This window comes from Lactuca sativa, chromosome 4 (genome assembly GCF_002870075.4).
Source record: "Lactuca sativa cultivar Salinas chromosome 4, Lsat_Salinas_v11, whole genome shotgun sequence".
Taxonomy (NCBI): domain Eukaryota; kingdom Viridiplantae; phylum Streptophyta; class Magnoliopsida; order Asterales; family Asteraceae; genus Lactuca; species Lactuca sativa.
In genome coordinates, this window is record NC_056626.2 from 37,719,265 (window position 1) to 37,744,892 (window position 25,628).

Below are 25,628 nucleotides of genomic sequence, written 5' to 3' on the forward strand. Positions count from 1 at the left end.
AGTTTTGATTCGCCCACCTAAAAACCAAATATTTTGATTTTTATACCGTAATTAATGATAAGAAATCATGATAAACGTACAAAAGTCAAAAATATTTTTTTAGTAAACGGAATATCAACTCTCTTAATAAAAATTTAGCCTCAAATTAAATTTCCATCAATTACCTTGATGGGAGCCCGGACTACCCCTCACATTTTTTAAAATTCTTTGAAAAAAATTCAGCCACTTTAATTTTGTTTTGTTCTCGATCCAACCACTATATATAGTCAACCTCAGCATCTCGAAAGGGATCCCATTTTGGATCAAAAAGACTCCACACTTTAAAAAAAAATGCAAGAACAAGAGATAATAAAATATCCATTCAATGTGATTATAAGTTAAAACAACAAAAAACTTGAACCATAAATCTAGCGTTAAGTTACCAAGAAATATCATATCCTTTTGTTTTTAAGCATAAATTGAAATAAAAATGGAACCCCAAATGTCTACAGCTCCAAAAAAAAAAAAAAACTGAAATATCCATTGGCAAGTAAGTATACCACCTCTTCAAAACAACTTAAAAAAGTCACATCACATGATCTCATCTCATCATCTCATCTATCTGATTGTTACAAACTTGTTAGTTCCATGTTTTGCCCAATGAAGCCTCAAATCAATCGCATTCGCAAAGTTATAACCTTCGGATGCTAATTTCTCCAACACTTTCTTGAAAGCGCCATTACTCATCTTCCTCCCTGCAATTCTTGCACCACGTCTTTTAGTGCTCATCGGCAATGGATACATCGATATGGTGGTGGTGCAACAGGCCGACTGCCACCCACCGGAGCCCCACCTGTAACACTGCTGAGGTGCCCCTGTACATGAACAAACAGGTATAGGAATACCAGAAATGTCCATGTCAATCCCGTTTATCACCACATCCATACTTCTCTTCACAACCTTTGACCTTTGACCATGGTGGTTGCCGCCGTTTTCTTTGGGTACACCTGGAGGTTTTCTCGGTTTTTTTGCTCGTGGGGTTTTAGGGTTTGTTGTCGATCTTTTCTTCACAGGACCACTGCCGCCGGTGTCGCCGCCAGTGCCAACTCCACCACCATTGTCGTCGAGAGTGTCTTTTGGGAGATCGATGGGTTGTTGTTGTTGTTGTTGTTGTTGCATCATGTGCATTGAATTGGAAGCGGAAGCATCGGGAAGAAGAGAGAAATTTGGGTTTCCGGGAAGCATATGGAGGAGTCGTTCTCGTTGTATCCAGCTGTCTCTCATGTAATGAAGAGGTATCGGTGCTTCTGAAACGACGCAGTTTTGTGGGCGGTGGTGGTAAGCCGCCGCCATGGATGATGCTCCGTTTTGGTTCATCATGAGGGGGTTATCTCGGGAAGATAAGAAAGATTTTGTGTCTCGATGATCTGTGAGAGGAGACATTAGTTGTAAACCGAGATGTTCTTTGAATGAAGGCTCGTAATACCCCCAATTTCGCATGTTCAATCCGTCGTCATCCATGGAAGCTGTAGATGCAGCAACAAAACACCATTGTCACATTTTTCAAGACGTGAAAGATTAGCGATATAAACAGAGGCAAAACGAAGACGAAAACGAAATCGAAATAGAAACCCTTTACACCAAATATGAAAGAAAAATTGAAATGCTTTGAGATCCGATGCGAACATGATGATACAATCGGCTAATGAACAAATCAAACAGCAATCTATAACCGTAGAAAAAAAAAAGGATAAGATCCAAACAACAGATGCAATTCAGCAATTCAAATACGAACAGATTGAAGATTCTAGGGCTCCAAAAGTAGATCTAACACAAACGGTGATAAATCAAACAGATCCACAACAAACTCATAGATAATAACGATTGCGGATTCAGAAAAAACATGCAAATAGCCAAAAACACAATCCGATTACTAATCGATTTCAATTTCAGATCAAGAAAGGGGTAAAAAAAATCAGATCTTGGTGCAAAAAAGAAATTGAAGATCGGGTGAGATAACATGAACCCATATGTGTATGAGCTCCAAAAAGTTCAATAAGTCAAATATTTTAGATGATAAGAGAGGGAAAGAGAGAAATAACAATTTGTATATGAGAGAGATAGAGGGAGAGAGAAAGACTTACTTGTGTGGGTAAAACAGCTCTTTTTTTTTCTGGAGAGAGGAGAGAGGAGAGAGAGAGAGAGGGGGGGAGAAGGAAAGAAAGAGATAGGAGAGAGGAGAGAGGAGAGAGAAAGGTTAAGGAAAAAGAAAGGGGACTTAAAATGGAGGTTCTTCCATGGACAAATGAAACAATAAATAAAGCAAAATCCAACCGATAACTGTGTTGAGTTGTTGTTGTTGTTGCTTGCACTTACAGCAGCTGACATCAAATCCAAAACACCAAGTCTTATCTCTCTCTTTTTGCCCACCCCACCTTCCTTTTTAATTGTCTCTCTTTTTATATTCCCAAAATATTTAATGTTTAACAAAAGTGTTTATTTTCAGTTGTAAATTTACATAAGCAATATCTAAAACAATAGTATTACTTTGACGTTTTAAAATACATAAAATAAAAATATTAACATAAAGTAGCTAAATCCCTTAAATTACTTCCCAAGAATTTAAAAAAATAAAAAATAAAAAAAAATAGTTAATGGAACTTTTTAGCCATGATTTGTGTAGGTTGTCACCGACTAAAATTTTGATGGCTCGTGAAAATATATACTTGAACGCGATATATGTATAAAAATCTTGATGACCTACTAAAATATCTGCAAAAAACTCGATATAGGCCTAAGTGTTTGGTTTCGATGTGGTCTCCAAAGTCATCCAGTATACCTACAACGAACATGATCGTTGTTGACGTGGCCACGAACCACGACCGTGCACACTATCCCGTCGGTCTGTGGTGGCTCGTGGTTGTGGTGATTTGTGGTGGCGAGCACGGAGGCGGATGACCTATCAGTTTCTTCTTCACTCTCAGCGTCTGCTTCTCTCTCTTCTCTCTTCTCTCTTCGTTCTTCTCTTCTGGTCGTTGTACCCACTCCGAAGTGGGTTCGTGGCTTTTGGTGGATAATCGGGAATCTCTCCACGACCGTTGTCGTGGAGAGTATTACTGATGGTCTTATATATAAGCTATTTTTTTTAACAAACTACTAGAAATTCTTTTTAAAAATATGGATGGAAGAGACAAGAATCTACTTAAACCAATGAGTTAATTATTTCTAGCTATGTTTTTAATATGCATTACCATAAACAAGTATGTTTTTTATATTTTCCGTATATGATTATATGAGAAAACCTAGATTTTCATATGTAATCACCTGCGAAAATCTAGGTTTACTCATATAATCACCTACAAAATTTAGGTGTTTTCATGCTTTAATTTGTGAAGATTTAAGTTTTCTCGATCCATGACATGCACAGTATTTTCCTTTATAATTGCATTTACGTACATATAGGTGATACCATGTACATTTATTTTCATCTTTGAATAGTAATTTTTTTAATGTTTTAGACAAATTCATGAGTGTTTTTATCGATGACGTCTTAATTTATTCAAGGATTCAAGAACACGAAATTCACTTGCGGATGTTATTTAACTTTCTCATGAAGGAAAATATAAACAAAAATAAAATCCTTAAGTGCGAATTTTGTTTGTGTGAAGTTTACTAAGGTGGCAAAAAAATTGAATGGACAAAGTTTCATAATGAATAGTTTTGAAATTGAAGAAATTGCTATGTGAAGCTCCAAATTTTGCATTTTTGTAAAGTGTCAAGGACTTTATGGTTTATTTTGACACCTCTCGAACTAGTTGGGATTTTTGTTGATGCAACGAGGCCGAATTATTAGATACATATCTCGTCAATTCAAGGACTCGTGAAAAAGGTATCCAACTCATGATCTTTAGTGAATTGCTATGGTATACACATTGACGATATGGAGACACTACCTAAATGGAGTTAATTTCCAAATCTACAATGATCATAACCTTTGCGTGATCTTTTTTTGACCAAAAAAGATCATAATAAGAGACAACAAAAATAGATAAGGTTATTGAAAGACTACGAATATGGTATCTTTTTTACCAAGAAGCCCATAACTTGTTACTAAGCTTTTATGTTTAGTTTATGTTAAATTTATTATGAATTTCAGGTACAAACTCAACAGCGGCGGCTCAACCAATTTGAGGGCTATAAGCAAACCAAAAATTTGGGGCCCTTTGGCCTTTATTATACTCCTCAATTGTATTGACACACAAGTTTACTATTTATGTTTTCTTCATGGATAATTTTAATATGGTATAAATGAGTTTTCCTGTTGTAATAACCTAAATCAACAAGAATTGGATGAAAATTTATATATGATTCTTATAACACCTAATATAATAAAAGTACATAACAAACATGCTACAAAAAGCTATCATTCACTGTCAAGAATATATGTATTTAGGAGTAGATAACTCAATCACATAGCTATATTCTAATCGAAAAAGTAATTGAAAGTGATCTGACTAACGAATAAAATCACCCCTACATTCTGCTTTCTTTAAGATGTGATTTTACTCATATCCATTTCAATTAATGATAATACATGTAGAAGACTTCTAATAGAGAATCGACAAACGATATAAAAGATACTAAAATAGATTAAGGAAAGAAAAATAGTCTAACAGTAAAATAATGTGAAAGTGAAACACATACATATGAGGATTTGAATCGAGAATCAACATAGAAGTCAAATGAATAGAAGATAAATGTGTATTTCTTCAGACTCGTTCATTTGGAAATCAGAAACGGATGAGATACTGTGTCGTAGAAATCAAACTCGGTAGAAGAATGCAACGTCGTTTTAGTTTCATAAGTCTAGCGATCGTTGATTTATTCTTTTGTTTGGATTATTTTGTAGTTACGGGATTGGGTGTTTTAATGGACTAAACTTTTGTACTTTGGAGAATATGGGGCCCTTAGAATTGAGGGCCCTAAGCCCTAGCTTAAAAAACTTATACATAAAGTCGGCCTTGAAACTCAAGCTTAAAGGGTAATTACTAAACAGTTAGGTTTTTTTAAAAACAACAAACTAACTAACATACTACTAAATAACCACCTATGTCTCCGCCGAGGCTTGAACCCATGACCTCTCAAATAAAAGAGTCGTTCATTACCGCTAGGCCATTGACCATTTGGTACGATACAGTTAGTTGTTAGCATGTGTTGACTTGTTCCTAAATGTCTTTTGGGTATTTTTGTTTATCCACGTGAACTTAACTTTGGTAAACTAGTATGGGTTTTTCATGTAAGACTCTTTCGAAAACCTAGACATTATCTAGCAAACCTTAAATAGGAAGATTATTGTGTATAAAAATGTAAAGCATTTGGGGATACATGAATGTAAATATAGTTATGAATTGTACCAAGTAAGGGTTATATGAAAGGTGAATTATGACTAAGTTATGAAAAAATTTGTTAGTGGGTATTCAGAAATTGTCAATTCAAGGACTTTGTGGTTTATTTTAAAGCCTCTCGAACTGGTTGGGATTTTTGTTGATGCAACGAGGCCGAATTATTAGATACATATCTCGTCAATTCAAGGATTCATGAAAAAGGTATCCAACTCATGGTCTTTAGTGAGTTGCTATGGTATATGCATTGACGATATGGAGACACTACCTAAATGGAGTTAATTTCCAAATCTACAATGATCATAACGTTTGTGTGATCTTTTTTGACCAAAAAAGATCATAATAAGAGACAACAAAAATGGATAAGGTTATTGAAAGACTACGAATACGGTATCTTTTTGACCAAGAAGCCCATAACTTGTTACTAAGCTTTTATGTTTAGTTTATTTTAAATTGATTATGAATTTCATGTACAAACTCAAGCTTAAAGGGTAATTACGAAACAGTTAGGTTTTTTTAAAAACAACAAACTAACTAACATACTACTAAATAACCACCTATGTCTCCGCCGGAGCTTGAACTCGTGACCTCTCAAATAAGAGAGTCGCTCATTACCGCTACGCCATTGACCATTTGGTACAGAACAGTTAGTTGTTAGCATGTGTTGACTTGTTCCTAAATGTCTTTTGGGTATTTTTGTTTATCCACGTGAACTTAACTTCGGTAAACTAGTGTAGGTTTTTCATGTAAGACTCTTTCGGAAACCTAGACACTATCTAACAAACCTTAAATAGGAAGATTATTGTGTATAAAAATGTAAAGCCTTTGGGGATACATGAGCGTAAATATAGTTATGAATTATACCAAGTAAGGGTTATATGAAAGGTGAGTTATGACTAAGTTATGAAAAAATTTGTTAGTGGGTATTCAGAAATTGTCAATTCAAGGACTTTGTGGTTTATTTTAAAGCCTCTCGAACTGGTTGGGATTTTTGTTGATGCAACGAGGCCGAATTATTAGATACATATCTCGTCAATTCAAGGATTCATGAAAAAGGTATCCAACTCATGGTCTTTAGTGAGTTGCTATGGTACGCATTGACGATATGGAAACACTACCTAAATGGAGTTAATTTCTAAATCTACAATGATCATAACGTTTGCGTGATCTTTTTTTGACCAAAAATGATCGTAATAAGAGACAAAAAAATGGATAATGTTATTGAAAGACTACGAATATGGTATCTTTTTGACCAAGAAGCCCATAACTTGTTACTGAGCTTTTATGTTTAGTTTATTTTAAATTGATTATGAATTTCATGTACAAACTCAAGCTTAAAGGGTAATTACGAAACAGTTAGGTTCTTTTTAAAAACAACAAACAAACTAACATACTACTAAATAACCACCTATGTCTCCGCCGGAGCTTGAACTCGTGACCTCTCAAATAAGAGAGTCGCTCATTACCGCTACGCCATTGACCATTTGGTACAGAACAGTTAGTTGTTAGCATGTGTTGACTTGTTCCTAAATGTCTTTTGGGTATTTTTGTTTATCCATGTGAACTTAACTTTGGTAAACTAGTATGGGTTTTTCATGTAAGACTCTTTCGGAAACCTAGACACTATCTAGCAAGCCTTAAAAAGGGAGATTATTGTGTATAAAAATGTAAAGCCTTTGGGGATACATGAATGTAAATATAGTTATGAATTGTACCAAGGGTTATATGAAAGGTGTATGACTAAGTTATGAAAAATTTTGTTAGTGGGTATTCAGAAATTGGGTTGATACACAGGTGAACCACAAGCACTACCTTTGGTTGAATTCAACAGAAGATCACCATCAACAACGATGTGAAACACTATCTGAAAATACAACCAAATTCATAAGGAGCTTGCAGTTGGTTTTTCTTTAACCATTGCTATAAGGATAGAAAGTAATACCAAGGAATCGAGGGCACACAACAAAAATTGAACACCAATGCATATATATACAACACAAATGAACACCAATGTATAATATATACACAACACAAACATCATGTGGCTGTTCATGCCTTCTGCAACTTTTCTTTCTCAATGGAAGCTCTTTTCTCATAAGCATGTTGAGCAACCCCCTTTGTCAATGCCTGATAATGTAAGTCAAGCGTTTGTGATAATTTCTCGAACCTCATTGCATCTGATTCTTGCAAAACTATGAATTCATCACATAAAAACCCAAAAGGTTAAAAAAATCCGAAGATTAAATTTGGAAGTTAAAAAAAAACTAATTCGTACTTTCTTACCTTTCATAGTATCCACAAACAGAACAAAGGGATCCACTTCATCAGTCGATGACTTCAAGTCTTCATCATCATTGATGTCATCATCATAGTCGTCAACCCCCATTTCCTTATCAGACGTATCAACCTCATCATCCGTTTGAAACTCATCATCATCATCCTCAGTCTCTTCCTTATCTTCTGTGTTCATATTATCACACATACTATTAATATATGATGTAAATTTATATTCATGAAACAAGCATGAAAAACAAGATTTTTATGGAGAACCTGCTACTTGATCCTTGTAGGCAACAAGTAGGTCAAGTGTTGCCTTATAAACACGCCCTAACACCTCTTCTGGCAACTGATCAGCAAGTGAAAGCAATGATGTCAACCCCAAACAACAAACTCTCTTATCATTTTTGCTGAAAACAATCAAAACAACAACCAGATAAAATAGTCTATAATAATAATGCTTTTAGGGGATAATCCATATTATAGAAACGATTAATTAGATACCTCCTAAAAGTCGCATACGTGCCAGTGTTTCCAGCTTTTTGCAACAACTGAAACCAATGGTTAAATATTTCTGTAGCCACACCAAACTTTTGCAATATATCAAAAGTCAAAGATGCATTGTAGTATAAAGCATCAGCAATCTAAACAACAACACAAACCTTATCAATGGTTATCAAAAATCACGTATAGAAATCTAGAAAGAATCATAAAAAGATATATATAGCTCATGATTAACTTACAACTTGCATCAAAAGGCACTTCAAGTTGTGGCTTTCAGTTTGGTGAAACCTTTCAATTGTGATTCTAATATATGACTCAACCCAATGGTCCACGTGTCCCCTACAGTTCTGTAACACTAATGATATAAGCATAGGTGCAGGTTCTGTGTTTTCATCTTGCAAGTTTTTTTCACTCATTACCTGATACAAAAGAGAAAGAAGCCACTGAAAAAAGAAATACAGGTATGGAAATATAGTAATACACAGTTTCTTAAGTGTCAAGGATTACAGAAGATATATATTGTTTCATAAAAAAAATTATACGAGCAACATACTTTGGAAAGCATACACCATAAACTCTGTTGGTAATCAGGCTCCTTCCATGTTAGATAGTGCTCTGTATTTCCACATATATAGTTTTCCAAAATAGGATGGATATCTAAAGAAAAAGATAAAAGCCCAAAAACATTAATTTGTATATGTATAGAGCTTTTATATGAAGAAAAATACCGTGTAAATTTTCAATAGCCCATCCAGTCGAAGCTTCCATTACTAATGGCCAAAGACTCCACATATCCATGGATATTGTCAGTGGGGAAAACGCCATGTGTGATACAATGTCAAAAACTTCTTCAAATTCTGTCAGTTAAGTGACTTGTAAATATAACAAATAGTTATGTTTATACAAATGTCAAACACAAGAAAATAAAAATATTAATTACCTTGTCCATTAGTTGGAAGCATTATTTGTCGCATTATTGGAAGTAGAATTGGCTCGATATGAGAAAACAAGTGAGGAAATGTACTCACTGATTCAAGAACATTACTAATGGCACTTAGACATCCAGCTGCTAAAGTATCACTATCATCATCTTCTTCAGCTGTGTTCATACACTTCCAAAATGCAGCAACCTGTGTAATGATTAAAAAAAAGTTAAAGTGTTGATAATAACAAAATCTTTAAGAAAAAATTCATCACCAGATTCTGGCATAAGCCAACAACATAGGGAGCCATCTCCTCTTCACACAAGCGAACAATAGTCTCAAGGGTAGAAATCAAATCCATGTTTTCAACTTCATTCATAATCTTCAAAAGATCTGAAAACAAACCATGTATAAGAAGAGAAAACAAACAAAATTTCGAATTTGAGTCAATACAATATATATATATATATATATATATATATATATATATATATATATATATATATATATATATATATATATATATATATATATATATATATATATATATATATATATATATACCATCAAGTAGCTGCGGAAGAACTGGCTTCATTTCATCAAGATCTACAGAATAAGATTACATTATTATGGTTCAAAAGAGAGAAACTACAACAAAAAGGGAATATATCAATATATTTAATTAGTGGTTTAATTACCTTCACATGCTTTAACAAAAGAACACAACGAAATAACCGAGTCAACACGCACTGGAAGCTCCGAGTCACTCATCCCAACAACAACACTTTGTAGTGCTTTGCAGAAATTATTCGGGTCAGAAAAATAAATATGGGCATATTTTCCTGCAACCCATGCAGCCTAACAAAAATAACCTTTTATAAAAAAAAAAAAAAGTTCATAACTATATAAAAAGAATAAAAATGAGATAACTTTTTTTTACCTTTGCTCTAATATGGCCCACTGGACTACTAAACTCTGGGAAAACATGTTGCACCAACATTTGCTCGAGCACAGACTTATAAGCTTCAGTTTGCATCAATTCATCACACAGTGTTCCAATAACAAGAAGTGCACCATCTTTTTGTCTATAAGGCTTAATCTCAACCATTACATCCTTGTATCTGATATAAAATAAAGTTATAAACCATTACAAACTTTGAAATCTTTTTGTGTAGGAAAGTAGAAAACATGCTAAATAGTAGCTAAAGAAGACATACCTCTTAAAAATTTCCAGAATGAATAATATAACTTTTTGAAGGATTTTTTTCCCACTTTTTTTCACTAACTTGCTCAAAAAATATAGTGCTGCAGTCCTGGGACTATAATCTTCAATCATATCTGCAGTATGAATAAAGTGTTGAGCACCTAATAAACTATGGTTAGATTAAAAAAAAAAGATATACAGAAGACTCACCATAACCCTTTCTCACATACTCATGTGGATCTTCCTCCCAGAGCTTTTGATCGTTGTCATTGAAGCACATAAGTGGAAAGATTATCTCAAAAAGAATCACATCAAGTCTTGATTGGAGCAGATTGTATGTAGCAGCTTTGGAAATACTGAATGATACAATATGGAGTAGATCCAATAAAAAATAAAGTAAAAAGAAGAAATAAGAGAAGTGTGAAGATTATCAGATGAAACAAATTACCTATTGCTTAAATATTGTAAAATAAGATAGGTGACTCTTTCAGGTAAATAACCACCATTATCAACACGAATCGCATTTAACAAGTTCATATGACATTCCAAGATCTTCGCAGCATATTTTTTCTCAAAGTGTTGTGCAAAAGCTCTATTGTCTGGATATTGCAATTTCAAATCTCCATACCTTGTAAAAGCAAAATCATTCAGATGTTTATAAAGTCTTAAAGTCAATATGTCAAAAAAGCTTAAAACCATGACTTACTTTGTATATACGAGGTTTAATATATGAACAGTCCATTTCTTCACCTTCCACCATCCCCATGACTTACGAAGGTCTGGATCAGCAGGTTGACCCTCTAATGGAACTTGTCTCTCCAATATATTCAAGAAAAGAATCATCCAATCATTGAACACATTCGAATCAAACAATTGATTTGGAATCTCCATCTGAACAACAACATTTGAAAGTAAATTTCATTGTAATAAATGTGAATGGGAAGTTCAGTTCCTTGTAAGAATGTTGCAATGAAGTAGTAACTTACAAACATGGAAAACCAATATGTTTTGCATATGAGCTTAATCGAATAAGCTACTTCTATTGATGGATTTTCTATATGTACAAGCCTGTTAAGGATACTGAGCAAATGAGGAAATGTCTCCTCAACAACATGATGAATTGGTGTCCTCTCTTCATATGACTTGAACCTATAAATAGCAAGTTATAAGTACATACATTAATCAAGATTCAAAAGATTCACATGCAATGACTTACTTATAGGGATCAAAAAGGAAACACCATAACTTATATGTATTCTAAGCTACAATTTAAGCTTTTGAAAAATCAAGACTTACTCATATTTTCTAGAAAGAATTTGTAACACAAATAAAGCTCCTAAAACTTGTTGGCCTTGCAAATTAAGTGTCACCCACTGTAAAAGACTCGGCCATTGTTCAGGATAATCTGCATGTATAATTGTCTTGAGACACTCTCCCAATTGTACCCTGTAAACAGAATATGGTGTTTAATTTATTCATGAAAGGAAAAATAAAAAAAAAATAAAAAATCAATATCTATAAATTTAGGAGATGTCTTTACTCATTACCTCAACAATATAGGAACTTGTTCTACAAAAACAAGGATGTTCCTCCTCACTAAGTTTTTATCACTTGGCGAAATATTGATTTGTTCCTCTACATTATCAAATTTTGAATTCATCATTCTCATATACAATTACAAATTTCTATTACGTAAATTTGTTGGGTATATATGTTACATGATTTTCAGGTGATCATTTGGATTTGAGTTGTATTGTATGGATGTCGTTTGATTAGTTCAAATCAAAGTGTAGTGGAGAAATCGTGTACCTTGATCATGAGGTGACCAATTTTCTGCTATAAACTTCTTAAAATGAATACATGCAACCTGTCGCAATATAAGATCATAATTTCTATCTCCAATTATATGCAGCAGCCTCGTCAAATGCTTAGGAGTATACTGATACTGAAAAAGAAGATCATCAAAATCGAATCAGATTACATCATTACAAATCAAAACTAACAAAATCATCTTCCAAAACAAATATCAAAATGAGAAGTGAATACTTTATTGAGACTCTCTTCAGCGGCTTTTCTTTCAGCGTGATTGGGACTAAGTGCTCTTTGGAGAACGACATCAAGACTTGGAAGATACATATAGTATAACGATCTTGGAAAATAATCATACAAGGATTATGAGGGAAGTGAATACAATCATATGACTGATTGAGTTGATCTTGAGATTATGCTACTATAATCTTAAAAAAAATGTAAAATAGTATATTTGATTGACTTGGAAACAACTATGACTAAGTGAGTTGATGTTGAGGTTATGCTACTATAATCTTTATAGAAATATAATTTGTAATTATAATTATATTTGATTGACTTGGAAACAATTTATATATCAACTAACCAAATAATCTATTTTACTAAAAACAAAGTTTAAATTTTTCTTAAACATATGTGGAGCCAATCAACCAGATTTGTTTATTTGTAAAGTTGAGAACTTTCTTAGATACATTGTATTGTAAAACACCATTAAAACTTACAAAGTTCATTGGCTTGCTTAATTTATTTTTTATTTTTGTAGAAATTGATCTAGTATTAATTGTTCCAAGTTTATGTATTTAATTAATAATCTCATTTAGGATGTCGTGATCATTTAATTGTTTTTTATTCGTTACTTCTGTATATAAATTCAAAGAGTATTCACTATTTCAATAAATTAATCTATTATTATAATCTTTGTAAGCTGATAAAATTTTACTTTATATCACTGTAACATATTAGTCCTGTATTTAAGTAAGCGTGATATTTACAAATCTGAAAGTGGCGGACGGCAGACCTACATAATTTATATTTTTATTGCTTAAACAACATTAGAGTAAATTACAATTTTGGTCCCTTATGTATGTACTTTTCAGTAGGTTTGATCCTATTTTTGAAAAAATGATGTGATTGATCCTCATGATTTTAAAATCCATGAGGTTTGGTCTGCAGCCGAGTTAACGTCTAATACCCTGATAGGAGCCAATTTGAGATGGCTAATCTCCCAAAAATTAAGAAGAAGGATTAAAAACACAGGAGAGTGGAACAATTTTCTGCTTAATTCTTGAACTCAAACATACGATTACATTCAAATAAATATGTTTCTAAACTCTAAGCTTCATGCAACAAATAAACAGGAGAAAAGAATGGGAACGTAACATATATACTGCACTAGTGGGAAACATGCTAATTAACATTAAAGAAACATGCATGCAAAATGAAAGGTGGGTTCCTAATAGAATGCAACAAGCTACTCTTTGACTAAATAAAAGGAAACGTGGCTAACGAAAATAGGTTAAGTAGGTTCGTATCATACCCTTCGTTAAGTACACAAAAAATAACGAAGTTATCCCTCCTTTTGTCTCTTTCTTATGTTTGTCTTTTCTTCTTTTTAGATTTAATATTACTAAATAAATGGATCCCACCTACTCCACCCTCACCCCTACCTGCACCCCAAACTCGTCGATTGGGTGAATTTCCAATGGTGGACAGGTGAAACTCCAAAAAATCCCCTTGATGTGTCATGTGAGAGAGAATGAATGGTTAGATAGCGAAGGAGTTCCAAATATAGGGGTAGAGAGCATGAGTATATCAGGGGTTGTGGTGACGTGGTTCAGGTCTGTTGGGAACCAGTAGAGAGGAGCAGTGGCGGTTTTGTATAGGTGCCCATAGTGGCACCGGCAACACATACCCTGTCTGTTTGCAGTGAAAAAAAAATTGATTTTTTTTATCTATTTTTCCTACACTGGCAACACCAACTTCAACATCGGCGACACTTAGTATATATTCTTACATCCGCCCCTGGAGAGGAGGTGGGTGACAGACTTAGAGGTAGCCTTCAGAATCAAGGTTATAGTCGGAGATGGAAGTGATCGCCATAATGGAGGCTATTACTTCGTGAAATGCAGAAGGTTAGAGGTTAGACGATAATGAGTAAAGTATTATAAGAATTTCGCCACCTTAAGTTTATTGGTTTTATTAATTTGGTTTGAGGGCAATCTCGTTATTTTACATTCATTTAATGGAGCCATATAGACGATAATGAGTAAAGTATTATAAGAATTTCAATACAACTTTTCATATGCTTAAATCGAGAAGGTTGATTATCTTTAGAAATCAACAGCCCTTTCATTCATCCATTTATACAAGATTTGGCGTGTGTGTGTTTGAGAGAGAGAGAGAGAGAGAGAGAGAGAGAGAGAGAGAGAGAGAGAGAGAGAGAGAGAGAGAGAGAGGCCTCATCCTTTAATTTTTAATTAATAAATTATTAAAAATACATATAAAAAATACAAAAATAAATAAATTAAAATGGCAAAACAATCTTTTCAAGTTCTTCACAACCAAAACCACAAGAAAATCTTGACATTGAACCATCCATACAAGTTGAAAAATGTTTAAACCCTATCCAAAGTTTTTTGAATACCACAGGAACCAATTTTATAGTTTTGTCTAAAAATAATGCTAAAGAACTAAACCTTTCATTTATTATAAAAAATAGGGACTAATTATGCAATTTAGTCTAAACTTATGTTGGAGTGATAGTATCTTCTCAATAAAGAATAAACAAATATTGCTCAATTAGCACATTTATTTCTCAAAAATTATAAAAATTTAAAGCCCTGTCGTAGCTCATTCAAATAAATCATCAAATCATACCAGTACATTATGTAATTTCCCCAAAATTTCTAACCTAAGAACACACCCAAATCAGATAAAAACTAGAATGCGATCTTGTAAGAAATTTACACAAAAATTTGTGTCTAAAACACCATTCAATAACGTAAAACCAAGATATACATCCATATCCATAGGAGGTAATTAATCCATCATCACCTCAACTATGAAGAAAAGAAAAAAAAAAGATGGAGAAAAAAGAATAAAAAAATAATACACCCAATTATGTAAAGCTTCAAATGATTGGTATCATCAACAAACAATTCAAAACCCCCCACCCAAAAGGGCTTTTCCTTAATCTCACTTTCACTTTCACAACTACAAAAACCCAACTTACACCTACAAACACACCACCTCATCAAAAAAAAAAAAAAAAAAAAAAAAAAAAAAAATTACTCTTTGAGTACTCACCATTGACCGCCACTCACCATCATTGACCGCCAGTTCCACACACCAAAATTTCAACCACCAATATATTATATCTATATATAACACAAAACACATCATGAGGCTGAGGCTGAGGCTGCTGCTGACGTGGCCTTCTCAAGCTTTTCCTTCTCAATTGCTATTCTTCTCTGATCAGCATGCTGAGCAACCCCATTTGCCAGTGCTTGATAATGGAAATCAAGCGTCTGTGACAAGTTCTGAAACCTCGTTGGATCTGACACTTGCAAAACTACACACAATAAAAAATAAAAAAAGTTATGGTAAAAAAATATATATATTATATAATTCATGCTTTATTACTTTTCATGGTATCCACAAAGTAAACAAAGGGGTCCACGTCATCGATAGGCGACTGTAAGTCCTCGTCATCGCTGAAGTCATCATCTGAATCGTCATCGTAGTCATCGGTTGATCGGAATGCCTTAGCCTGATGAATATTTTATTTAATTCCAACAAATATAACTTTCTTTTTTTAAAATAAGTTGCTATTTTTTTTCAAGTCAATAACAAACCTGTGCAGCTAGTTTTTGAAGTCTTAAGCTATCTGCCTCGTCACCGTCCTCGTCATCGAATCCCATTTCCCTGTCGGACCCATCTGCCTCGTCATCATCACTTTGTAAACCATCGTTCATGTCATCGTCATCCTCCTCAGCCTCTTCCTTCTCTGCTTCTGTGTATCACGAAAAAACTTTGGTGAATTACATTTTTGGTCCCTGGATATATCTGATTTTTGCAGTTGTGGTCCCGAAAATCGTTTTGTTACATTGTTACTTGGGGCATGGAACAAAACGTTATGGAAAGGACAACAATTGCAGAAATTGAAAAAGATGAGGGACTAAAAATGTAAAATTTTATATTAATGATATGAGGAACCTGCAAGTTGATCTTTGTATGCAACAAGGAGATCAAGTGTTGCCTTGAAAACACGTTCCAAGGCTTCTCCTGGCAACTGATCCGAAGGAAGTGAAAGCATAGATGTCAACCCCAAACAGCAAATTTTCTTATCATTTTCCCTGAAAAAAATTAAATAAATAAAATGATTCTAGGGTGATTATTTATTTATTTATTTATTTATTTATTTACCTTTTGAAATTAACCCGGACACCGTTCTTTTTAGTTTGTTGTAACATTTGAAACCAAAGGTTAAAGATTTCAGTAGCACCAAGCTTATGCAGTATATTGAGTGTTAAAGATGGATTGTAGTATAAAGCATCAGCAATCTGCATGATAATAAAATAAAAAACATTATCAAGAATTATTTAAGATGAAAAATAGAAAAGTGATTTTGATTTTGATTTTGATTTGATTTACTTACAACTTGCATGAGAAGGCACTTCAAGTAAGGTCTTTCAGCTCTACGCAAGCGTTCAACTGTTATATTAATATAAGGCTGAACCCAATGGTCCACCTGTCCCCTGCAGTTCTGTAACACTACAGCTATAAGCTTAGGCGCAGGTTCAATGTCATTGTCTTCCAAGTTTTTGTCATTCATTACCTGACACAAAAACAGACACCTCATCATTATTTTTAATCTGAAAACATGAAAAGAAAAAAAATAGTTTTAATATTTCTTACGTTGGAAAGCATAACCCACAAGCTTTGTTGGTAGTCTGGGTCCTTGCATGTGAGATAGTGGACTGTACTTCTGGATATGTAGTTGTCCAAGGGAACAAGAATATCTACAAAAAGAGTATAATATAAGGAATTAAAAACACAAAAAAGTTGACTAAAAAAATATAAGTTAAACATACTTGGGAAAAAGTCAATGGCCCATTCAGCAAGAGCTTCCATTAGTAAAGGCCAAAGACTCCACATATCCATGGAGATTGTTGGTGAGAAAAAGGTCATGTAGGATACGATTTCCAAAACTTCTTCGAAAACCTCTGTTTAAAAAAAAATTAGTGAACTGTAATTTTTTTATTATAATAAATAATAAAATATTATTATTACCTTGTCCATCAGTTGTGAGCATGCGACGCATGATAGGAAGTAGAGTTGGCTCAACATGAGCAAAGAGGTGAGGAAGTCTGCTGACTGATTCAAGAATGGTGCTGATTGCACGAAGACATCCAACGGCTGCTAATGCACCTGGATCATCAGCTTCATCATCTGCTTCAGCTGTGTTCATACATTTCCAAAATGCAGCAGCCTGTATAATATAATATATATTGATTAATAATAAGCCAAGTTGCTAAATGTACGATTTTATCAGAAAAAAGAAAATGAATTACAAGGTTCTGGCATAAGCCAACAGCATAAGGTGCCATTTCTTCACCAAACTTGTCAACAATAGTCTCCAGGGTAAACACCAGATCCTCGTTTTCAACTTCATTCATAAGCTTAAAAAACTCTGAAAATAAAAAGGGAAAAGAAAATAAAGCTCTTTATATATACTCTGCTTTATTTCATATAATACATACCATCAAGTAGCTGTGGAAGAATTGGCCTGATTTCACCAAGATCTGAAAAATAAGTGGTTTTTGTTAAATTAAAGAATTCCAAAAATCAGAAATTCCAAATAAGTTTATAGTTTAGTTTACCTTTGCAGGCTTCAACAAAAGAACGCAAAGCAAAAACAGAATCAACACGAACTGGAAGCTCTGGGTCCCGCATCCCAGCAACAACACTTTGTAGTGCTTTGCGGAAATTATTCGGGTCAGAGAAATTAATATGGGCATATTGTCCAGCAACCCATGCAGCCTTAAAAAAAAAAAAAAAAAAAAAAAAAGTTCAGAACTAAAAAAGAATAAAAAGGAGATAAAAAAAAATTTACCTTTGCTCTGATATGGCCCACTGGACTACTAAACTCAGGGAAAACATGTTGCACTAACATGTGCTCGAGCTCAGATTTATAGGGTTCAGTTTGTTTTAATTTATCACACAGTGTTCCAATAGCAAGAAGTGCACCATCTTTTTGTCTATAAGGCTTAATCTCAACTGGTGCCTCTTCATATCTGATATAAAATAGTAAAATGTTTGTGAAACATGGTAAATAGATAGCTTGCAAAGAGTAAAAGATATACCTTTTAAAAATCTCGACAATGAATAATATAAATTTTTGAAGGTTTTCTTTTCCACGTTTTCTAACTAACTCACTCACAAAATCCATTGCTGCAGTCCTGGGACTGTACAGATCTTCAATGATATCTGGAACAAGAAATAGATGTTGAATTGTCCAAGGGCAAAATGGTCATTTTCAAAAAGAATTAAACAGCTGGCGTGTTTGTTCACTAAGGGAACGAAAATCGTGAGGTAACTTCAAAATAAGGACCAAATTTGCAAAAGAAAACTTTTTGGAAATTGAAACCAAAATTGAAAAAATAAAAAAAACTCGTGGTCTAAAACTGTAATTTTACAGAAGACTCACCATAACCCTTTCTGACATACTCATGTGGATCTTCTTCCCAGAGTTTTTGATCGTTGTCATTGAAGCACATAAGTGGAAAGATTATCTCAAAAAGAACCACATCAAGTCTTGCTTGGAGCAGATTGTATGTAACAGCCTTGGAAATGCTGCATGTATATATGAAACTTATAAAAAAATACAAGAAAAAATAAATAAATAAGTGAGAAAATAACCAAATGAAACGGACCTATTGCTCAAATATTGCAAGATAAGATTGGTAACTCTATCAGGTAAATAAGCACCAACACGAACTGCATTCAACAAGTTCAAATGACATTCCAATATTTTCCCAGCATAGTTTTTCTGAAAGTGTTGTGCAAAAGCTTTGTTTTCTGGATTTTGCAATTTCAAATCCCCAAACCTGTGTAAAAGTTACACAAAATCATTCAGATGTTTATAAGTTCAAAAAGTCAAAAAGTCAAAGATGACTCTGACTCACCGAGTATAGAGGCGATTTAATATATGAACAGTCCATTTCTTCACCTTCCACCATCCCCATGACTTACGAAGGTCTGGATCAGCAGGTTGACCCTCTAATGGAACAGGTCTCTCCAATATGTTCAAGAAAAGAATCATCCAAGCATTGAACACATTTGGATCAAACAATTTCTTTGGAATCTCCAGCTGGATATCATTTCATTGTAAGAACTAAGAAGCAACTGATATACTCTCAATAGAAGAATATTTCAATGAAGTAACTTACATAAATGGAAGACCAATATATTTTGCAAATGAGCTTAATCAAATCTGCTACTTCTATTGATGGATTTCCTATCTGTACAAGCCTGCTAAAGATATTCAGCAGATGAGGAAATGTCTCCTCAACAACATGATGAACTGGTGTCCTCTCCTCATCTGACTTGAACCTACATATAGCAAGTTATAAGTAACATACATTGATCAAGATTCAAAAGCCTACATATCAACATTAGTGAACTTACTCGTATTTTCTAGAAAGAATTCTTAGCACAAATAGAGCTCCAAAAACTTGCTGCCCTTGCAAATTTAGTGTCACCCACTGCAAAAGACTGGGCCATTGTTCAGGATAATCTGCATGTATAATTGTCTTGAGACACTCTCCCAACTGTGCCCTGTAAAGTGTAAAAAGAGTATGATGATTTGTTGACAAAGAACAAAAGAAGCAATATCTAAAGTAATTGTCTTTACCTCAACAATGTCGGGACTTGTTCTACAAAAACAAGGATGTTCTGCCTCACCAAATCCTTATCACTTGGCAAAATCTTGGATTGTTCATCTACGTTAGCAAAGATTGTATCAAAGGATATTCAGAAGTTGGCAAGCTTTCAAGCTAAATTTTCTCCAAAACAGGAGGCATTAAGTTGTATGGATGTAGTTCAGTAGGATCAAATTGAAGTGTATTATGGAAAGCATGTACCTGGATCATGAGGTGACCAGTTTTCTGCTATGAAGTTCTTGAAATGAATACTTGCAACCTGCCTCACTGCCAAATCACAATTTCCATCTACGATTATCTGCAGCAGCCTCACCAAATGCTGAGGAGTATACTGATACTGAAAAAGAAAATTATTTCCAAATTAACATAGTAAACTCGCACAAAACAAACGGAAAACTAAAATTACATGACTCCTTCACTATAACAAACTGTTCAATTCATCGTGGAAGTAAGATTCCATCCACAAACACAAAATTTGTGATATTTGGCCAAAATCGAGTCGGTAAACAGAATTGAGATTCACAGTTAAGTAACACAATGAAACAGAGTACATCACTACAGAATCAAAACTAACGAAACAGCAAACACTTGTAAATCATCATCCAAATCAATCATAACGAATGAATACGATTTCCAATGTAACTTCGATCCAAATGAGAAGTAAATACCTTATTGAGGCTCTCTTCAGCGGCTTTTCTTTCAGCAGGATTGGGACTAAGTGCTGCTTGTAGAACAACAGCTAGACTTGGAAGATCCATGTCAGTGTCGTTTGAATCAGAAGGATAACGATTTTGGAAATCGTAGAAGGATTGTGAAGGAAGTGGTGACAGAATTCCTCTAGGGTTTACAGAAATCTGCAAGGAGAACTATGGAGGAAAGAAGGAATAAAAAGGAGCTGTATACAAATCATTAGGGTTTAGAGAGACAGCAGGTCAGCAGCAGACCATTTTGGTTGTTTAGCTACTATTGGTTCACGGCGTAGGCGAGTCATCTCACGCGCTGTTTATCTTAAGGAATAAATAAGTTTATCTTCCTAAAATTCATGTTAAAAAGATATTCGAAAATATTTAAACATCGTATAATCTGATTTACCATGAAAAAATTGGCATTAGTTAGTTACTGCTTTTACTAATAACTTTTAAATGATGCTTAAGATGCTATAGTTAAGAAATTAATGTTTTTTTAAACATACTCCAATTACTACAACCAATTAACTTTGTAAAATAACACACAACCAGTTTAGAATTTGGTTATAACATGTAAAGAATATTTAAGAAATGAAATTAATGTTCTCAGGATTTAGATCTTATCTACGATTGTTTTTTATTTTGAAAAATTATGATCGTAAAATCGGATCAGAATCGAAATATCATACCATAACTAGTTTCTTTCGTATAAGTGGTAATTTATATCAAGATTTGCTCGAGTTAAATTCACAAAAAGATTTGAACTTCAACTTCAAATTTTAGAGGATCATATGTGAAATTTTTCAACATTAGATGATAAATACTTGCGATATACAACAATATATGATCTCATAATAATATAGTAATATTATTTTCTATTCTAAAGTAAAATAGCTCACAATATTTTCAACACAAACGTTGTAAACACAACAAGGGGGAGTGGTTTATTGAGTGTCGGTGGACGGAATAGTTTGCAACGTTTAATTTGTTGATGGGCGGTACCGTCGACGGAGAGAACGAAGAAGACAGGGGACGAAGTTGTTGGAGGGAGTACGTGAAGAGATCAAGTTTGTAAGATTGATAGAGAGAGGGGTGCATGGGAAACATATGGAGATGTAGAGTCTATATTGTAAATAAGTATTTAACAATTGTTAGAAATTTGAAATTAATATTACGTGAGTCTATGAAGGTCTAGAAAACCTTTGATCATGACATGTTGTCGATTTCGTTGGAATTAAATTTCTTTAGTTTTTGCAATCAAATGCAAGAATTTGTGGTAATTTTATTTCGATTCCTATAAAAACTCATAGAATACCCCTAAGCAAACGGCCTAGCTAAAAGAATTGTACGATCTGACAAATGTAACACGCCTACTTTTCGGGAATGTTTATACCAAGTTTATTTAATTCAAGTATTTAAGGATGATGGATTTTGTGAATGAAACGGAAGGGCCACGCAAACAAATTTGGGTCACAACATAACTAAAAACCTTTAGTCGCAGAGCGAAACCGCAATTTGCACAAAACCCTAAACTTCGGGTTGTGGGCCCTATTTAAAGACATTAGCTCTTAGGGTTGTCCTTTTTGGCAACCTCCATCCCTTATAAATGTTTCTCCCAAAACCATAACCTCCATTTCATGAATTGTTAAGCTTTTAAGTTTTTTGTGTGTAGATTGAAGGTGTAGGAAGTTCCTTTGGTGCCAAGAAGCTAGATCATGTGGCATATCAACCTTTAAAGCAATCTATGGACCTTGGTAAGTCTCCAAGTTCTAAGCTTTTTGATTTTTGCTTTGTAGATCTAGGTTTATGAGCTTGTATTGGTCCTTTTAATGGTATTTTGATGGAGTTTGGACAACTCCAATGTGACATCTCCAAATTTACGGTCATTTTAAAACTTTTATTTATGCTTATTTAAAAATCAGAGTACCCTTTTTGAAAAGTGGTATTGCGGAATTTTGTAACGTCCATAAAAATCATGCCAAATTTAAACTTTTTAAAACATTTCAAAACTAATAATTATTACAAAACTTGTTTTCAAAATAGTATAGTGTCAGAGTATCCCAGAATCAAATCGTAAAAACATATGGAGATGTACGATCATACGATCACGCCTTCGCCTTCTCGTGATCATCAGAAGTACCTGAAACAAAATCAACAACTGTAAGCCTGAAGCTTAGTGAGTTTCCCCAAAATATCAATGTCATACAACCATATCAGTAACATATAAACAAACAGCATGCATAATGAGACTTCGGCCTGACAGGACCGCCTCGTAGGGCCTTCAGCCTATCTGGACTGCTCTCCGAGCCTTCGGCACGTCTGGACCGCCTCGCAGGGCCTTCAGCCTATCCGGACCACTCGTCGGGCCTTCGGCCTGACTAGTACTCCCTCCCAGGCTAGTAGTCTATCTGTTCCGCCCTGGGTATGCTGGCCTTCAGCACAAAGCAGGACTGCCTCAACTCAAACCCCAATCAAACAATCATGTGCACATAAATATCATACTCTAGCATGTATATAACAGTCAAAATAATCTAACAGATCACTAAGCATAACAACATCCTATAACCAGGATACCGACCTAACCGGTCACTAACATAGCATTATCCTATATACCAGGATACCAACCTAACCAAATCACTAAGCATATCACCATCCTAACTACCAGGATGCAAATCAATAAGCACATCATGCAATAAACCTAGATAAAATTCCGAAAAGGGCAGCATTGGTGCCTTAGACCCGATTGATATAGTAAGAAGAACCCACCTCACACTACTGAAGTCCCGCGGACAAAACCCTAGTTGTTGGATGACAAATTCCCGAATTGTCAACATCAAAACAACACCCAATTAATAATTGAGTTCCAACACATAATCATAAGTCCATGCTTAGGGTAAAAGACTACTTTACTCCTAACCTACCTTGATTCAAGCCCAAGGCCCAAGCTCACACTCCAAAGGCCCAAAAAGTCAAACAACGTACCAAAGCCTAACATATAGCCTAATTTTCCAAATTGGGCCTAAACCCCTCACATGGTCTTACTGTAACGCCCGCAGATCCGGGCTAGTCAATTTAGAGACAATAAGTGTCGAAAATGACTTTTTGGCAAAATATTATTTATAATAAATAGTCTTAACCAAGTTTTAGAATAGGTCTCAAGGTTTCCGTATATATAAAGAACACCGAAATCCGAGTTATAACGAAGAAGTTATGGCCCGTCGAAGTTTTACGGCAAAACCGGTACGACATCGGGAAGCGTAAATAGTGAATTTACGATAGAGTGAGATTTAGCATTAGCAATCTAAACTAAATTCGTAGAATATGTTAAACTAAGAGCGTCGATAAAAAGAACGCCCAAATCTGACTTCGTATGAGGAAGTTATGATTTTTCTAAGATTCGGCTTAGCAGTGCACGACCCGAAACTCGAATTTTAGTTCGAGCGGTTTTTGGCTTATGCGACCTAAATGAGAGTTTAAGATCTCATTAATAGGAACTCAACGATAAAAAGGTGGACGAAAACGGATTCCGTATGAAGGAGTTACGAATTCTTCGCGGTCATTTAGCAGTCTAAACGCCTCCTACTGTTAAATTTGAGATCGGTAGAGAATTAGCCGACGGAGTCTAAATGAAAGTTGTAGATCTTGATTTTACCTACACATTGAAAAAAAGAACGTCAGAAACGGATCTCGTATGCAAGAGTTATGATTTTTCTAAGTTTGAAGGCTGATACGCGATATGATTTTTCTAAATGAGAGTTATGATTTTTCTAAGTTCGAGAAAACCCGCTGTAAGTGAGCTATGCCTACCCTATCTTTAGTATAGCTTATGTTTTAATATAGTAACGTTATTAGGAACTTATAATAAGTATTTGGGCTATTATTATGAGTTATATTGAGTGTTATTTAACGCTTATATAATAATAATAATAGTTAGACTATTAATTTGTCGCGGTTAACGACAGACTAAACCCTAGTCATATTGATACTAGGTTTTGTCGAGGAAATCGTTTTAAGAGTAACGAAGTGTTGTCCGAGTGACGAGTCACCACCTTCCCAGGTGAGTGCATGGTCCCCTTCAACTTACACATAGATATGAAGTATTTACTACGTGCTATGTGTGCATATTGTCTGTTTACTTGCTGTCTATGCTCGGTGAAAGATTTTATACATGTTTTTGATTTAAACTATATATGTATTTTATATCTACAAAAATGTTGGGGTAAAACATGAGAAGATATAATAGATGAAATATAAGTTAGATGATGAGTTGAGAGGTGATATAGACCATGAGGTATGCGTGAGAGGTGTACGATGTGAGAAGCCTTTTTCCCAAACGATGTCCCCGTCATTCAGCAGAGTATGGATGACAACCACGGACTATTCTAGACAGTCCAGTAGAACACTAACAGGCTCGCAACATGTAGGTGTTGTGAACGATGTGTTCACCCGGTGTACTCTAAACCTTGGTGACCATGCAGACTTGGTGCCTAAACCTTGGTGATCATGCAGACTTGATGCCTAAACCCTGGCGACTATGCAGACTTAGTGCCTAAACCCTGGAGACTATGCAGACTTAGTGCCCGTTGTGTAAACCATGGCAACGATGGACTTCGTGCCGATTCCTTTGGATGATCCTTAGGAACGAATGAACGAGGAATAAGCTGATTCTTAGGGTAGATCCTTAAGAATAGAGAATATAATGGTGATGGGTAATGGGGTTTAATTGCTTGATTGTTTAAACATAATAATTATATTATTATGGGTTGAAAACCCTGGTGTGTACTCACCAGGTTTCCCAACCTGACCCACTCAGTTTATTTATATCACAGGTGTTGATATGAAGTCACATTACACTGGGAGATTTAAAGAGATGTAGATCACTAGTCTAAATAAATGTAAGT

At 34.4% G+C, this 25,628-nt stretch overlaps 3 protein-coding genes across 5 annotated transcripts; all 3 read right to left on the minus strand.

Moving 5' to 3' along the window:
- Positions 1 to 341: 341 nt before the first annotated feature.
- Positions 342 to 2,347, minus strand: LOC111891962 (protein BASIC PENTACYSTEINE2). Its single transcript, XM_023888027.3, has 2 exons — positions 2,124 to 2,347; positions 342 to 1,505 (listed from the first exon to the last, which is right to left on the minus strand). Exon 2 carries the CDS (start codon positions 1,498 to 1,500, stop codon positions 598 to 600), a length of 903 nt encoding a protein of 300 aa, XP_023743795.1. The 5' UTR covers positions 1,501 to 1,505; positions 2,124 to 2,347; the 3' UTR covers positions 342 to 597.
- Positions 2,348 to 7,335: 4,988 nt separating this feature from the next.
- LOC111891965 (importin beta-like SAD2 homolog) lies at positions 7,336 to 12,582 on the minus strand. Of its 2 annotated transcripts, none has more exons than XM_042900912.2 (21): positions 12,336 to 12,582; positions 12,099 to 12,234; positions 11,837 to 11,924; positions 11,586 to 11,735; positions 11,276 to 11,438; positions 10,996 to 11,180; positions 10,738 to 10,917; positions 10,500 to 10,645; positions 10,303 to 10,423; positions 10,026 to 10,206; positions 9,784 to 9,943; positions 9,650 to 9,691; positions 9,360 to 9,478; positions 9,103 to 9,292; positions 8,891 to 9,019; positions 8,716 to 8,819; positions 8,402 to 8,581; positions 8,163 to 8,302; positions 7,932 to 8,068; positions 7,665 to 7,838; positions 7,336 to 7,573 (listed from the first exon to the last, which is right to left on the minus strand). In XM_042900912.2, exons 1-21 carry the CDS (start codon positions 12,423 to 12,425, stop codon positions 7,431 to 7,433), a joined length of 2,958 nt encoding a protein of 985 aa, XP_042756846.1. In that variant the 5' UTR covers positions 12,426 to 12,582; the 3' UTR covers positions 7,336 to 7,430. The 2 variants fall into 2 exon arrangements, with proteins under 2 accessions (XP_042756846.1, XP_042756845.1); XM_042900911.2 differs by having other exon boundaries at positions 7,665 to 7,841; positions 12,336 to 12,581.
- Positions 12,583 to 15,026: 2,444 nt separating this feature from the next.
- On the minus strand, positions 15,027 to 20,987 carry LOC111891961 (importin beta-like SAD2). 2 transcript variants are annotated; one of them, XR_008231428.1, is made up of 23 exons: positions 20,710 to 20,987; positions 20,243 to 20,378; positions 20,014 to 20,101; positions 19,788 to 19,937; positions 19,550 to 19,712; positions 19,286 to 19,470; positions 19,034 to 19,207; positions 18,808 to 18,953; positions 18,464 to 18,587; positions 18,214 to 18,394; positions 17,981 to 18,140; positions 17,861 to 17,902; positions 17,672 to 17,790; positions 17,391 to 17,589; positions 17,192 to 17,323; positions 17,016 to 17,119; positions 16,756 to 16,935; positions 16,524 to 16,660; positions 16,314 to 16,453; positions 15,953 to 16,110; positions 15,741 to 15,867; positions 15,405 to 15,669; positions 15,027 to 15,332 (listed from the first exon to the last, which is right to left on the minus strand). XR_008231428.1 is itself a non-coding variant. In XM_052770189.1 (22 exons), exons 1-22 carry the CDS (start codon positions 20,797 to 20,799, stop codon positions 15,497 to 15,499), a joined length of 3,108 nt encoding a protein of 1,035 aa, XP_052626149.1. In that variant the 5' UTR covers positions 20,800 to 20,986; the 3' UTR covers positions 15,027 to 15,496. The 2 variants fall into 2 exon arrangements, 1 of the variants encoding a protein (XP_052626149.1); XM_052770189.1 differs by having other exon boundaries at positions 15,027 to 15,669; positions 20,710 to 20,986.
- Between the last annotated feature and the right edge of the window lie 4,641 nt (positions 20,988 to 25,628).

What these genes read in the sequence shown, in the direction of transcription:
- LOC111891961 (XM_052770189.1), bottom strand. Translation starts at nt 20,799, where the DNA reads ATGGATCTTCCAAGTCTAGCTGTTGTTCTACAAGCAGCACTTAGTCCC. An exon ending in ATTGTCGAGATTTTTAAAAG is followed by an intron (nt 18,395 to 18,463) that starts GTATATCTTTTA and finishes ATTTTATATCAG; the next exon opens with ATATGAAGAGGCACCAGTTG. An exon ending in TTCAAAAACTAGCTGCACAG is followed by an intron (nt 15,868 to 15,952) that starts GTTTGTTATTGA and finishes AATATTCATCAG; the next exon opens with GCTAAGGCATTCCGATCAAC.
- LOC111891962 (XM_023888027.3), bottom strand. Translation starts at nt 1,500, where the DNA reads ATGGATGACGACGGATTGAACATGCGAAATTGGGGGTATTACGAGCCT.
- LOC111891965 (XM_042900911.2), bottom strand. Translation starts at nt 12,425, where the DNA reads ATGTATCTTCCAAGTCTTGATGTCGTTCTCCAAAGAGCACTTAGTCCC. An exon ending in CATATTGGTTTTCCATGTTT is followed by an intron (nt 11,181 to 11,275) that starts GTAAGTTACTAC and finishes GTTGTTGTTCAG; the next exon opens with ATGGAGATTCCAAATCAATT. An exon ending in TTGGCTTATGCCAGAATCTG is followed by an intron (nt 9,293 to 9,359) that starts GTGATGAATTTT and finishes ATCATTACACAG; the next exon opens with GTTGCTGCATTTTGGAAGTG.